At 41.5% G+C, this 13,193-nt stretch overlaps 1 protein-coding gene and 1 long non-coding RNA gene across 5 annotated transcripts in view; one reads left to right on the top strand and one right to left on the bottom strand.

The window, feature by feature from the left end:
* Positions 1–13,193, bottom strand: part of AGGF1 (angiogenic factor with G-patch and FHA domains 1) — a 43,167-nt gene that overhangs the window by 18,226 nt on the left and 11,748 nt on the right. Inside the window, exon 6 of one of the 3 annotated variants that reach the window (XM_075932313.1) lies at positions 5,931–6,000. The exons of the other annotated variants lie outside the window; for them this stretch is intronic. Coding sequence (XP_075788428.1) covers positions 5,931–6,000 — 70 coding nt within the window. The remainder of the gene's footprint in view (positions 1–5,930; positions 6,001–13,193) is intronic. 3 annotated transcript variants of the gene reach the window in all.
* The window catches only part of LOC106731702 (uncharacterized), a 45,524-nt gene that overhangs the window by 30,804 nt on the left and 1,527 nt on the right, over positions 1–13,193 (top strand). The gene's annotated exons all lie outside the window — the stretch shown is intronic.

Raw genomic sequence — 13,193 nt, 5'->3', positions numbered from 1 at the left:
TGATTTGACAGCCATGTGTATGTTGCTCTTAATAAGGTGCCCCACTGTACTGGCCTGTAAACTGCCCTCCCTCACACATGACACAAGCAATAAAGATCCCGTTGTTCAGAAATTGTGCATTTTTATTTAGGAAATACATGTAACAGAGACAGAAAAGGAATTCAGGGAATGAGCTCTGGATAGAGGTGGAGAGTGCAGGGTATGTGACATATTACAATTCCCCTGTCCAGCAATCATAGCTGTGCGACTGCCACCCCTCTGTTCCAAGAGTCATCCCTGAGAGTTGAATGCAAGGCAGCCTTTGTCTCCCCCGCACACATGGAATTAGTTGAGGAGGGCAATTGATTCAACATAAGGTGCTGGCGTACTCTGTGCTACAGATGCTTTTCCTGTACCTCTAGCACATCCTCACCATCTCAGTTTGCTCCCCCACAAGCCTCAAGATCTCATCCTGGGTTTTCCATTCATTTTCCTTGCACCTTCTCCTCTCCTCATGCTCCGTGTAATCTATGGTATCATTCTTCTCTGTGCATTTAATTGTGCCCTGTCGGTGCATGCAAATTGCATTTACTCATTAAACAGGTTATCCTGGGTAAGGATGTTAAGAGGCAGGTAACTGGGTCATTGTGTAGTCAATACAATTTGTATTGACTACACGATTAGTTGATAAGGGAAGGTGCTCAGAAGAAGCTACCCTCACTGCAGCTCTGGAGTTTAAATGTAGTAAGCCCAGCACCTACTACATTTATACTGCAGAGCCGCAGTTGGGGTAGCTTGTGGACCCAGTGTGAGCCAGGGACTGAGCTGGGCTTGCTCAAGTCTCAGTTGAGCTGGGATGCCGTGTAAACAGGGGCTGCTGCACAGCAGCCTCTGTCCGCGGCCAGCCTGGGCCACCGCGGACAGGGGCTGCTGCCAGAAGCAGCAAGGGTGAGGAAACGCAAGTAATCGGCTACTATTTTACATCCGTAATCCAGAGTAATATTTTTGCTTTCTGATCTGTGATAGCTGAAGGACCCAGGTGAGTGGGCAACAGATTCACTGTTGTACCCTCCATAACCAAAAAAGTGAAGGGCAAATTTTAGAGAAAATATGGTATAATGCAGAAGCTAATCTTTTATTATGAAGGAACCTCTATGTACAAGGCCAAAGCTATGTTTTTAAATGCCTCATAGGCAGTTACAAGACACAGATCTGCATGGTGCAGCTGGACTCAGTTTGATTGCTGGCATGGTAACAGGTTGGGCCTCTTGCTCTTTTGCTTCTGCTTTGAAAGCATGTGAGAGAGAGAAGCTGCAAACTGCAGCTCTCATGACTAGGCATGGATCAGCGTGTCCAAAGGGGAGAGTCGTGGTCGCGAGGGGCTGTGCAAGGGGAGGGAGGCAGAGTCGGGCATGATTGCAGGGGCTCATGCAGTCAGCATGTGTTCATCTACTCCTCCCCACTCCCCCCCATTTGCTGGAAGAGTGTAAAGGAGGAAGGGGAAGCAGGCAGAGTTTCAGGGGCCCACAGAGTCAGCAAATCTGGGATCATGCTTTGTAGGAGGATGAGCAAATAGAGGAGTACTACTTCAGTGGTATAAGTTACAGAGCTTTCCCTGCTTCATCCAGATTGCCATGTGCAATATCAAACTTCTCCACATCTCAGAGCATGATAGGGAGCGGATACTGACTGAATGTGCTAGAAACCTGGACCTTATATGCTGCAGTGATGCCACATCACTTACTGCTGGCTTTAAGTGAAAAGGTGTCTTACTGTGGAGTACAGAATAAGGCAGGCCTCCCCAGGAACCTTCTGCAAAGGATGAAAGAGTATGTCTATGAGAACTTTGTAGAGACATACAGGAAAGAGTCCCTCTCCTCCTCCATGTTAACAAACTGTTCAGGGAAGCCCCTGCTGTGTAGGCAGAGAGGCCACCACAGAGAAAACTCAGTTACTGTAATCCACTTGTAGCATGATTAACAAAGGTGAATTCACCAGAAACGCTCTTCCTACCATCAGGGTCCAACAGCAAAATGTCCTGGGACGAGGGGATTGGCTCTAAAGTTAAAAAAGGTCCTGGATGGTGGGGAGATTGGATACTCCACATGCCCAATGATAATTCTCCTTCTCCTCTTCCTCATCCACACGGTCCTCCACGCCACAAGAGTTGCCCAGGAAATATCCACAGATAGCTTTGGGACACTGGTTGGGTCCGCCCCTAGAATCCTATGCAGCTGCTCATACAAGCAGCATGTTTGCAGCTCTGACCTAGACCATTCATTTGCCTCCTTTGTCTTCTGGTATGGCTGCCTGAGCTCCTTTATTTTCATGCAGCACTGGTGGACATCCCTGGTGTATCCTTTTTTCACCAGGCCCTGTGCAATTTTGACATAGATATCAGCGTTTCTTCTGCTGCTTTAAAGTTCTACTTTAAAGTCCTCTCCCTATACAACAATCAGATGCAAGAACTCCTGCACATTCCATGCTGGAGCTCATTTGCAACGCTGGGCATTCACGGTCAGGCATGCTGCTGAGTTTCGCTGCCTGCTCGCCACGCTAGCCAAACAGGAAATTAAATTCAAATTTTCCCAGGGCTTTTCCTGTGCACCTAGGAGAGAAGCAGAGTCGAAAGTGCTGGCCAGAGCAGTCACATTGGGACACTGCGGGATACCTGCTAGTGTCCAAGAACACTGACTTTCACAGCACTGCATCTGCACCACCCCAAATTAGACCACGACAGGTCAAATTTAGAGTTAATCCTTTTGTGAAGAAAGAGTGCAGAAACTGACTATAACTGTGTTTAAAGTTGGCAGAACAGGCTTGGTGGTGTAGACCCATTGTTTAGAAAAATCGACCTAATGCAGCTAAGTTCAACCTAAACTTGTAGTGGACCAGGCCTTCGATTGGCACAGGAAGGGTAGGAATTTGTGTTTCAGAGCACAAATCTCCCCTTCTGCATCAAAGGATATGTCTGCACTACAAACAAGTCAACTGCAGTGCATGTCATTTTATTCTAGTGCTGGATTATTCTAGCAGTGGGTGGGTGAGATTCTGTGGCCTGCATTGTGTAGGGGGTCAGACTAGATGATCAAAATGGTCCCTTCTGACCTTAAAGTCTATGAGTCTATGTCCACACTATGCTCCTTGGGTTGTTGGTGAGTGTCCTTGGCCCCCCCCACCCGCACCCCAATCTGTTCCCAAAGGAAAGCTGGGCTCCTTGCCCCCCTGCTGTCCAGGGCTCAAACTGTGCAAAGGACAAGGCTGCCCAGCTCCTGGAAAGGAACAGGGTTCAAAGTCACCCAGTTCTCCAGGGGAGCAGAGGCAGCTGGGCTTAGATGCTTGGTTTTCTTAAGAATGTAAAAGGTCCTCCTGTGAAATTGATAAGATAGTTGATGTAAGGCATGCAGTGACTACACAAACATTGCCCTAACTGCACCAACATAAGCCTTACGTTACTCGAGGAGGTAGAGTTACTATGTGAGCCTAGTATGGCAATGACATGAGGTCCACATAAGCTGCCTTATGTTGAGCAGAGTAGTGTAGACCAGCCCCAAGAGGGATTCCTTGATCACCTTGGCAACACCATCTCTGCTTCCTTGGGTAGAGAAGGTGTAGGCCTGTTTGGGGTGAGGGAAGGAATGAATGCAAATCATTGCTGCTCCATCCCCACATAAACAAGGCACAAAAGATGATACAGCTCATCCATCCTCCCAAGGGACACTGGAGCTTCAAGTGGCCACAACTGGCTCCAGGGAGGAAAAGGATCATTAGGGATCAGAGCCAATTAGTGAGATGGCAACCTGGTTGCTGAAAAGGTCACAAGAGCCTGAGAGAGAATTATGTTAGAAGCTTCTTTGGTCAAGTAGATCATCACTTATCAAAGCGAAAGACAAATGTGTATACATAAATTATACACTTTAGTATTTATATAAATATGTGGAGATATTGTTTTAGCATCCCTTCAGGTGTTGCAAATTAGAAAATATAGTTGCCTGACTCAAAACTTGGCCAGTAAAGATTAGATACTCTTGGATGAAAACTGCAAAACACATTTTAAATTCTTGTAAGCAGACCAAATGTTAAGAAAAAGCGTGACACACACATCCCGAACAATATTTTTTTAAATTTGAAAGTCAACATAAAATATATACAATATTCTGATCTCGGCAGTAACTGATTACTCTCAATTTTAAGAAGTAAAGCAAATGAATACACCTATATTTAAAACATTTTGATCTAAACGCAATCTCCCAGTAAAACGCAGTATTACTTGCAAATTAACTGCCCCAAATCAACATATAGATGGCTTTCAGCACATTTTGCCATGTTAAAAAAAAAAGGAAAAAGGAAAGACAGCTTTAGAAATGTATTGAAACATCCCCATTTAGCTGTTTAATTGGGCACTCAGTACTTAATAGTAAGCCAGTTTAACGAAGTATAGATATTTTAAGATAAACTTTAAACCAATAAAAAAGTTAATTTAGAGTTACATTTTTAATTTACAATTTATTGACCCAATTTTGCTCTTCCTGAAGTTCATGGGAGCAGGGTCAGGATGGAATGTATTGACAGGTTGTTTCAAATGTACAAAAATAAGGTGCAGTGTTATTCAGGATATACATAGAATATACCCTGTTGGGGTTCTTATAAGAGACCTGATCCTGCATGCTGTTGAGCCTTCTTACTTCTGATTCTGCAAAGATCTACAAGCCTGGATCCCTATGCATGTGTAGGCTACTGCTGCAGCCAAGTATTAAATACAGTACAATGGGACTCTGGACATAAAGGTCCATGCTTGTGTACCTTTGCAGGATCAGAGGCTCAGAAGGAGTTGAGAAAGGCACTTGACTTTATACTTATTCATAAAGCTCCTGGCATGCTTTGGATACAACAGATAAATTTAGGAATCAAGGATGCATGAAATATTTACAGTTTTGTTGTTTAACCCAACCTTTTTGTAGAAATCTGGGCTTTATTATTTTTAGGTGGCAGGGTCCACTTTTCCATTCTTAAAAGAAACAAATTTTGTTCCTTCTTTCATATTCTAATGTTCTGTAATGTTAAAGCTTTTCAATTCATGCTTAAAACTTAAAAGCATCTTAAATGAAATATAGTATTTGCCGTGACATACAAAAGAGTAATGCAAAAGATGCCTTTTCATTACATCAGTTGTAATATTAATGCACATCATAATAGTACTGTAAATGTGCTTGAACATGTATAGTAGATTAATAACCAGACTTCATTCAAAACAACTACTGTATAGAGGAAGGGACTAGTACTTCTTTTGAAAAAGTTGACAAATGTCAATTCTTCAAGATTCAGAGAAATGAAAACTGCAGACTTCTGATGTTTCTACTGGAGGATTTAAGAGATGCTAATTCACAGGATATGGAGAATCATATAACTAAGCTTCCACTTGTTTGATTCCACCATTCTAGTAGTTCCCCAGTTATCATTGTCCTCCAGCAACTAAGAAACTCAAGTTTCCAAAAGGGGGGGGGGGGGGGGAGAGAAAGAGTCAGGCTATCTTCGTGCATCATAAAAAATGGGCAAAAACCCTACCCCCGTTCTTTTGGCAGGTACCTTTACAGATTATGAAGCACAAATGTGACTATTAGCTTAAGAACATCAAAGGTGATTCTTGGTTAGTCAAGACACCACATATTAATGCAACAAGATGCTTAATATTTCCTTTGGAAAATATAATTTAGACAGAAAGTCTTGTCAAAATTTTCTGCAGATGTCTGGATTTCTACAACATTTCAGTTCAATTAGAAAATCATTTAAAACTGGATTTGATTTATGGCAAATAGGCACTTTAAATTTAATCCTTTATCCTCCTGGTAAAACATGTAAACAGCAACTACCCAGATACTAAGAATTTTAAAAATCTATCAAGGTTAAAGGTAAACATCCACAGACTAATGTGTTTGGTGTCTCAACTCTACCTTCACCAGAAGCTGCCAATTCAAAAGAAGAAATCTTCAGATTAGCCATGGTTTCTGTCAACTGATGTACCTAAAGACAGGATGAATAGCAGCAAATAGTAAACTGCACACTGCAAAAAATATCATCTGTTTCAAGAGTTCTAAGGGAAATATTTGCTATTAAATGCTATCTCCTGGAGAGATAGCTGAGATATGTCTAATTTTGAAATAGCCTATCGAATTCTGTCAGAGAAATGAACTGTATAGTCAGCATGGCATCAAGATAAAGATGTATCACATAGACACAATCAAAACTAGTTTCTAATTGTGGTAAAATAAAAGCTACGAATATGTTTTTCCATGCACAAATTACATATGGACAATGCAGTCAACAGGCCTCAAATATAGTAATTGTGCGTAGTCTCTCAGGCCCCAATCCAGCAAATCCACCACTCCCCGGCTGTCTAGCTCTAAAGACAGCACAGAAAGAGGATGGTAATACCCCAAACCTCCCTAAGATAACCCTTTGACCCCCCACAGCTCCCTTTTGGGTCAGGACCTCCAATTTGAAAAAAACTGGTCTCCCCCCATGAAACCTATATAGTGTAGGGTAAAAGCACACCGTAGACCAGATTTCACCACGGTCCATGATGTATTTTTCAGGACTGTAAATTTGGTAGGACTCTACTTATGTTTGGTCATTAGGACATTATAATTAGGATTCCTGATATCAAATGATAAGACTGATTACAGTATAAAGTTGTGGAAGTTTAAATTGCTTTTCTCTTAAAAGAATGCTTTACAAGACAAAAGAACATGGATCAGCATCCTTTGGCTATGCAGAATACATTCCCTAATCTCTAGAATGACAGGAGAGACAACTGGATCTAAATTTGTACATACTGATACATAAAGTTGGAGTGCAGGATGACAGGATTTTTTCCACGTAGTATTCAGCAAAGATAATGGTTCAAAAGCAAGATTTAGTAGTAAATCTATCTTCATAAAATACAACATTTGAACCATAAAATATTACTAATTACACACAAACCTGTTTAAATGCTAAAATAATTACTATAAATTGACTATCTTGTGCCTCCTAAAGGGGGGGATAAAAACCCTAGACAATGAAAAACAATGTTGCCAAGAAACACCACATACCATATGAACATGAACTAATGATTTCTGACAATAGCGGCAACAGCTAAGAAGATAAATGCTAGGGAAGATATTCTTGCTATAAAATTTATGCAACAATTGCTGTCATAATTTCTACACAATACATTTGTTTATTAAATAAGATGATTACTGAAAATGGAAGTACTGCAACTCAAATAGACAAGACTCTTACATTACAATAAAAACATGTATATAATTATATAAAAATGCTCAAAGAAAAACCTTTCAGTGACTATTTCAATATAAATTTTGAATGCAACACATACTATTTTCACACTTCATTTTCTATTTAGATTTTGCCAGTTGTTTCTATATACACAAAACAGAAAAAAGTAATTGCTGTTAACTTTGGAAATTATTTATTTGGAAATTATTAACTTAATTATTCTGCTCAAAAGGATACAACATCTACACTTATGAAAACCACGTATAGTCTTTTATTTATTCTGGATTTTTTTCATATTAACACATCTTGTTGCTTAATCAGGTTGTAAACTGATTTGCTTGCTGGATCAATTTACATAGTTAAGAAACATCTAACAGTAGATCACAGGATGTATATACCTTTTGCCTTCTGACTGTACCATCCAACTTCCATATAAGCTTTTAATTTGCTAACAAGATTTCACATATAAAATCTTACTAAAATCAATTCAATCCAAGAGGCTGTATGGAAAACAGTTACACAGCAGAAATGGAACAAAACGAGGGTCATGTGGAAGAGCATCAAGATGCATTGATATGATTTTGCTAGCTAGTGTAGAGGATTACATTCAATTTTATGGCATTTTATTCTTATAAATATTGTTAGATATGTGAAACACCCTTTTCACTAAGAACTAATTTTAAGGGGCTTTTTTTTTGCACCAATAGACAAGCTGCAAGATGGAAAAGTCAGTGACAAACTCCTATTATGAGCTGAATTAAGCTCTGCATCTGTAATGTACTGTTAGAAAAGTGAGATTAGTAGAGTTATGCTTTCCCATTACTATTAATTTGGACACTCTGTACAAAATACAGCTACTTTTAAATGCCTCCTTCCCTAGCTTCTTTCCCACAAGCATAAGTCTATGTCTTCACTAGGCAGAAGATCAATGCTTCCAGATCCATTTTCTGGAGTTGGATTTAGCAGGTCTTTAGTAGACCTGCTAAATCCAACACAGAGGGTGCGCTCCTGTCAGTGCCAATATTTCTGCTTCTCGTGAGAACAAAGGGAAGCAGATGGGAGTATATGCTCCCGTCGACCTGCCGCTGTGGAGACACACAAAAACTTGAAAAGGTATGTCGACACCTGCTATGTAATTAACATAGCTGGAGTTGTGTATCTTAATTCAAACTTCTCCTGTTGTATAGACCTGGCCTAAGAGTTCACTATATTCTTCAAGAGTGCTAGCTGTTCAATGCATGCTTTCACACTGGGATGGCCTGCAGCCTCTGAAATTCCAGAGTGAGAATCTATTCTGCTCCTGGACTGTTGCTAAGTATGGAACTAGTTGACCCTCATCACAATACTAGTAAAAGTAGAGAACTCTGTATCTAAAATGAAAGAAAACTAGAGATTAGGCATACTGTGATACCTGCATTCAACAGCTACTCAAGGAGCCTAACAAAAATGGATTCCTTACTGGAGGTGGTCTTCTAGTAAAGATGAACACAAGCACACTCAGTACATTTGTACATTCTTTTAACAAGTCTCTTAAAACAGCAGGTTCCCTAACAAAGGGTAGCCTCACCCTTTTTACAGCTTGTGTCTCAAAGGGAAAACTGGAGACAGTATGAGGGAGAACAAGGCAAACAATATTATAGTTGCTTCTCCTAAAAACAATAGAGAATGTAAATAAAAAGAGACTGTTTCTACTAGAAATGTATGATAAATTCTGGATCATTATTTAGCATGTAAGTGCAGATGCACTTATTGACAAAGTAAACCCATAAATTTTAAAGCAATACAACAACACCATTTTAAGTGCCTGTTCCAAACAAATTAATTCCAAGTTTGCCATGAAAAGTGATCAGCTCCAACATTACATTGAATAAAATGCTACTACTCTGCTCTCCCCAAAGGTAATTTTACCCTGCATTCTGAGACAAAATGTTTCTATTTTATTAACAATTCTCTCAAACAACTAAAATGTTCCATGCAATTGAGCATGACGTGCCATGGATCACAGTGAGTTGCAGAATTTCAGAACACCGTGGTCTGAACCATGAACTAGTCAAATATAATAAGATGAGTCAATACTATACCATCCAACTTAAGAGGACAACCAATGTGGAACAGCTGCACAACTGTTTGTCAGTTTTGTGCGCTAAGTCACTTCGGAAAAAAATCTTTTATGCCAATTCTTTTCCACACACTCTGGGGAAGTTTATATCCTCAATGCTAGATAAGTGATTTTCAACCAGAGGTACAAATACTCCTGGGTGAAACAAAAAACAGGACTATGTAGCACTTTAAAGACTAACAAGGTAGTTTATTAGGTGATGAGCTTTCGTGGGCCAGACCCACTTCCTCAGATCTAGACCAGACTAACACGGCTACATAACTATTACTATAAATACTCCTGGGGATGTGCAGAGGTCTTCCAGCAGAGTACATCAAGTCATCTTGATATTGGCCTAGTTTTACAACAGGCTACATAAAAAGCACTAGCCAAGTCAGTACACACTAAAATTACATAGAGACAATGACTTGCATGGATTACTCAATATACTATAATATACACTGAAACATAAAAATATTTATAGTCCAATTGGTTTATAATTATATGATAAAAATAATAAATTAAGCAATTTTTCAGTAGAAGTGTGATATGACACTTTCATATTTTATGTATGATTTTGTAAGCAAGTAATTTTTAAGTGAGCTGTAGCTTGAGGGTCCACAAGACAATTCAAAGTTTTGCAAGGGGTACAGTAGTCTCAAAAGGCTGAGCGCCACTGTGCTAGACAATATTCATTTGATACCTTGGGATTTGCATTGATGGTGCCTGATCCATGATGGGAAAGCTGAGTGGATTTATCACCTGCATTCAGTAAGTAGCCAAATGGACATACTGCATGACACACAGAGAAGCCTAGAACGCGAAGGAAATGCTTCAGCGTTGCAGTCTGTTATATAGCAAGCCGTGTAGGATAATCCATTTACAAAAGAATGACCATCTAATGCACATTTATTTTCAGTTGTGTGTCAGACCAGATAGGATCAGACCAGATGCCAACTCATACCAACGGCACAGGGTCTCATTGTACACTGACAATGCATAGGTGGAAATCAGTCTGGCTTACCTGTGAATCAGTGTACTGTATTTAAAACAGAATTTAGTGTTATAAGACTTTATCTGGAGTTTAGAATTTATGGAATCTTTGTAGGATGTTTCATGTATTAATCCTATGTATAATATCTGAATCCCACGGTATAAAGTTATATTGAGTATTAGCAGGGCTTGACGAACGGCAGTGAAAGCCGCTCGCCAGCCTTGCACTGCGCATGCGCAAGACCCGCATTGTGCATGCGTGCGCCGCACATGAACGGGGCGCCCGGCTGAAACTTACTCGCCACGGCAAGTAGATTCAATACTTTGTTGAGCCCTGAGTATTAGCATTGTAAACCTCTGTAATTGTGTAACTCACCAAACAGGAAAAGCAGCATTAGTTAAGTAAAGTGCTTGTCCTGTACACAATATAGTCCACTGAAGGCAAAGGAGACATTGTGTGGTACTGACATTTATTAACTGCAATGCCTTACCTTCCTCCATGAGAAGGAGACTTACACAAACTTATCCCACAAGCTTGGATTCTGGAGTGAAGCTGATAAAAATCCCTGCAACTCTGTGTGTGTGTGTGTGTGTGTGTGTGTGTGTGTGAGAAATATAAATAAACTGGACTCAGGAGAGCAGTGAGATTCCTAATCATAAACGAAAGAGCCCCATACAATTTAGCATGGGTCAGCCGTAAGAACATAAAATGCACTTTCTATGGAAGGTTATATTACTTTTTAAAATCAAAGACTAACTTATTTATTTATGTGTGTGTTTCCTGTTTTAACCTTGTAAATAACTCATGTCATAGTTTATACACTTATAGTTAAGTTTATTATAGAACTGGCCACAGGTGCTGTCTTTGGTTTGAGATCTGAGTACTTGGGATAAAAGACTCATCCTTTGGGACTGGGAGTAACCTGAATAGTGTAATGCTTTTTGGTATGAAGTGATTACCCATATCACAATCCAACTTGTGTAGCTGGCAAGATATATTGGAGTGGCCAAGGGGACTGTCTGTGACTCCACAGTCAGACTATTTTAGGGCTTTAGGAGTTCACCTTGTTATTGGATTGATGAAATCTAATTAAAGAGCACACAAAGTCTGGGGTTTCTGCCCTGCTTTCCGAGTCTATCCTGGGGTTGTCACTCATGATTGTGAGCCACTCCAGATTGCATGGCAATAATCAGTACCTACTAATCCACACCAAAGTTAGTTATGAAGGGGAAAAGTACTTTTCCTTTCTGAGCTATGTGAAGAGGTAAAATCACCTTACCTAATGCAATGACTGATCTAGTTAACCATCTTTGTGACTGCCTTTGCTTAGCTCTACTTTCTTACTTGGTTAACATTTTCAACCACCTGAATTCACTAACTTCATCTATGTAGGTGAAGAATCTCCTCCTTCTAGGAGACAAATTAACACATTCTATTCAGAAACAGGAAATTTGGACCTCTTGATTTACAAGTGAAAATTACATTTCCCCCCATTTTCAAACATCCTCTACGATTGGCAAAACTTGATTTTTATTCATTTATAATTAAACAGCTAATGTCACTATTTTAAGCTTTTACTTTGGCTATTTAAATGTTCACACCTGTGGAAAATTATGGAGGATCAAAACAATTATTTAATGACAGATGTTGAGATTCAAACTTTATATCTTAAAATCATGACTTGTCAACATCACATTAAAATATACAAATTAAATATCCTTAAATCTAGTAAGTTCTCAAGATGTAATTTTCTTACTTTGCCTATCTGTAATTTTCAATTATTATTGATGGAAATATTTTCATTGCCATGTAAGTACAGGCAGTCCCCGACTTACGCGGATCTGACTTATGTCGGATCCGCAGTTACGAACGGGGCTGCCCCAGAGTACATGGACTGCGGGACCTCGCGGTCCTGCCGCCCGTGTACTCTGTGGCTTTCTCTGTGTCTCCCTGGTCTGCAGACCAGGAAGACGCAGAGCAAAGCCGCGGAGGGGCTCGGGCAGCGAGGCAGCCCAGGCGCGCCTGGACTGCTCCGTTGCCGGCTTCCCCGCGGCTTTGCAAAGCCGCGGGGGAAGCCAGCAGCGGGACAGCCCAGACGCCCTGCGGCTGTCCCGCTGCCGGCGTCCTCAGAGGCTTTGCTCCCCGTCTCCCTGGTCTGCTGGTTTCCACGGAGGACGCCGGCAGCGGGACCGCGGTGCGTCTCGGACCGCCGCCCGTGTCTTCCTGGTCTGCTGGGGTGGGAGGGGGCGCAGCTAGTACGCCCCCCCCCCCCCCCCCCAGCAGACTAGGCTTTTCTCCGGACGCCTGTGGCAGAGCAGCTGGGGTGCTGCCGGTTGGTCCCGCAGCGCCGCTCTGGGCGCTACTGGTCCAACCCAGCAGCACCACAGCTGCTCTGGTCCTGATTCAGCCGCTGCTGGTCAGTTTCAGCAGCGGCTGAATCAGGACGCCTGGGGCAGAGCAGATGGGGTGCTGCTGGGTTGGTCCAGTAGTGCTGAGGAGCGGCGCTACTGGAGCAACCCAGCAGCACCCCAGCTGCTGTGCCCCAGGCATCCTGATTTAGCCGCTGCTGAAACTGACCAGCGCTGACTACAGGAAGCCCGAGGCAGAGTTGCTCTGCCCCGGGCTTCCTGGAATCAGCTGCTGATCAGTTTCAGCAGCAGCTGACTTGGGGACGCTTGGGGTTCTTAAGTTGATTCTATATGTAAGTCAGAACTGGCGGTCAGTTTCAGCAGCGGCTGAATCTGGACGCCAGTTCCGACTTACATACAGATTCAACTTAAGAACAAACCTACAGTCCCTATCTTGTACGTAACCTGGGGACTGCCTGTATATTGTAAAACTGATCTT

The sequence above is a fragment of the Pelodiscus sinensis genome, chromosome 6 (assembly GCF_049634645.1).
Source record: "Pelodiscus sinensis isolate JC-2024 chromosome 6, ASM4963464v1, whole genome shotgun sequence".
NCBI lineage: Eukaryota > Metazoa > Chordata > Testudines > Trionychidae > Pelodiscus > Pelodiscus sinensis.
Note: the sequence above shows the minus strand (reverse complement) of the source record. Positions and strands in the feature narration are given on the sequence as shown.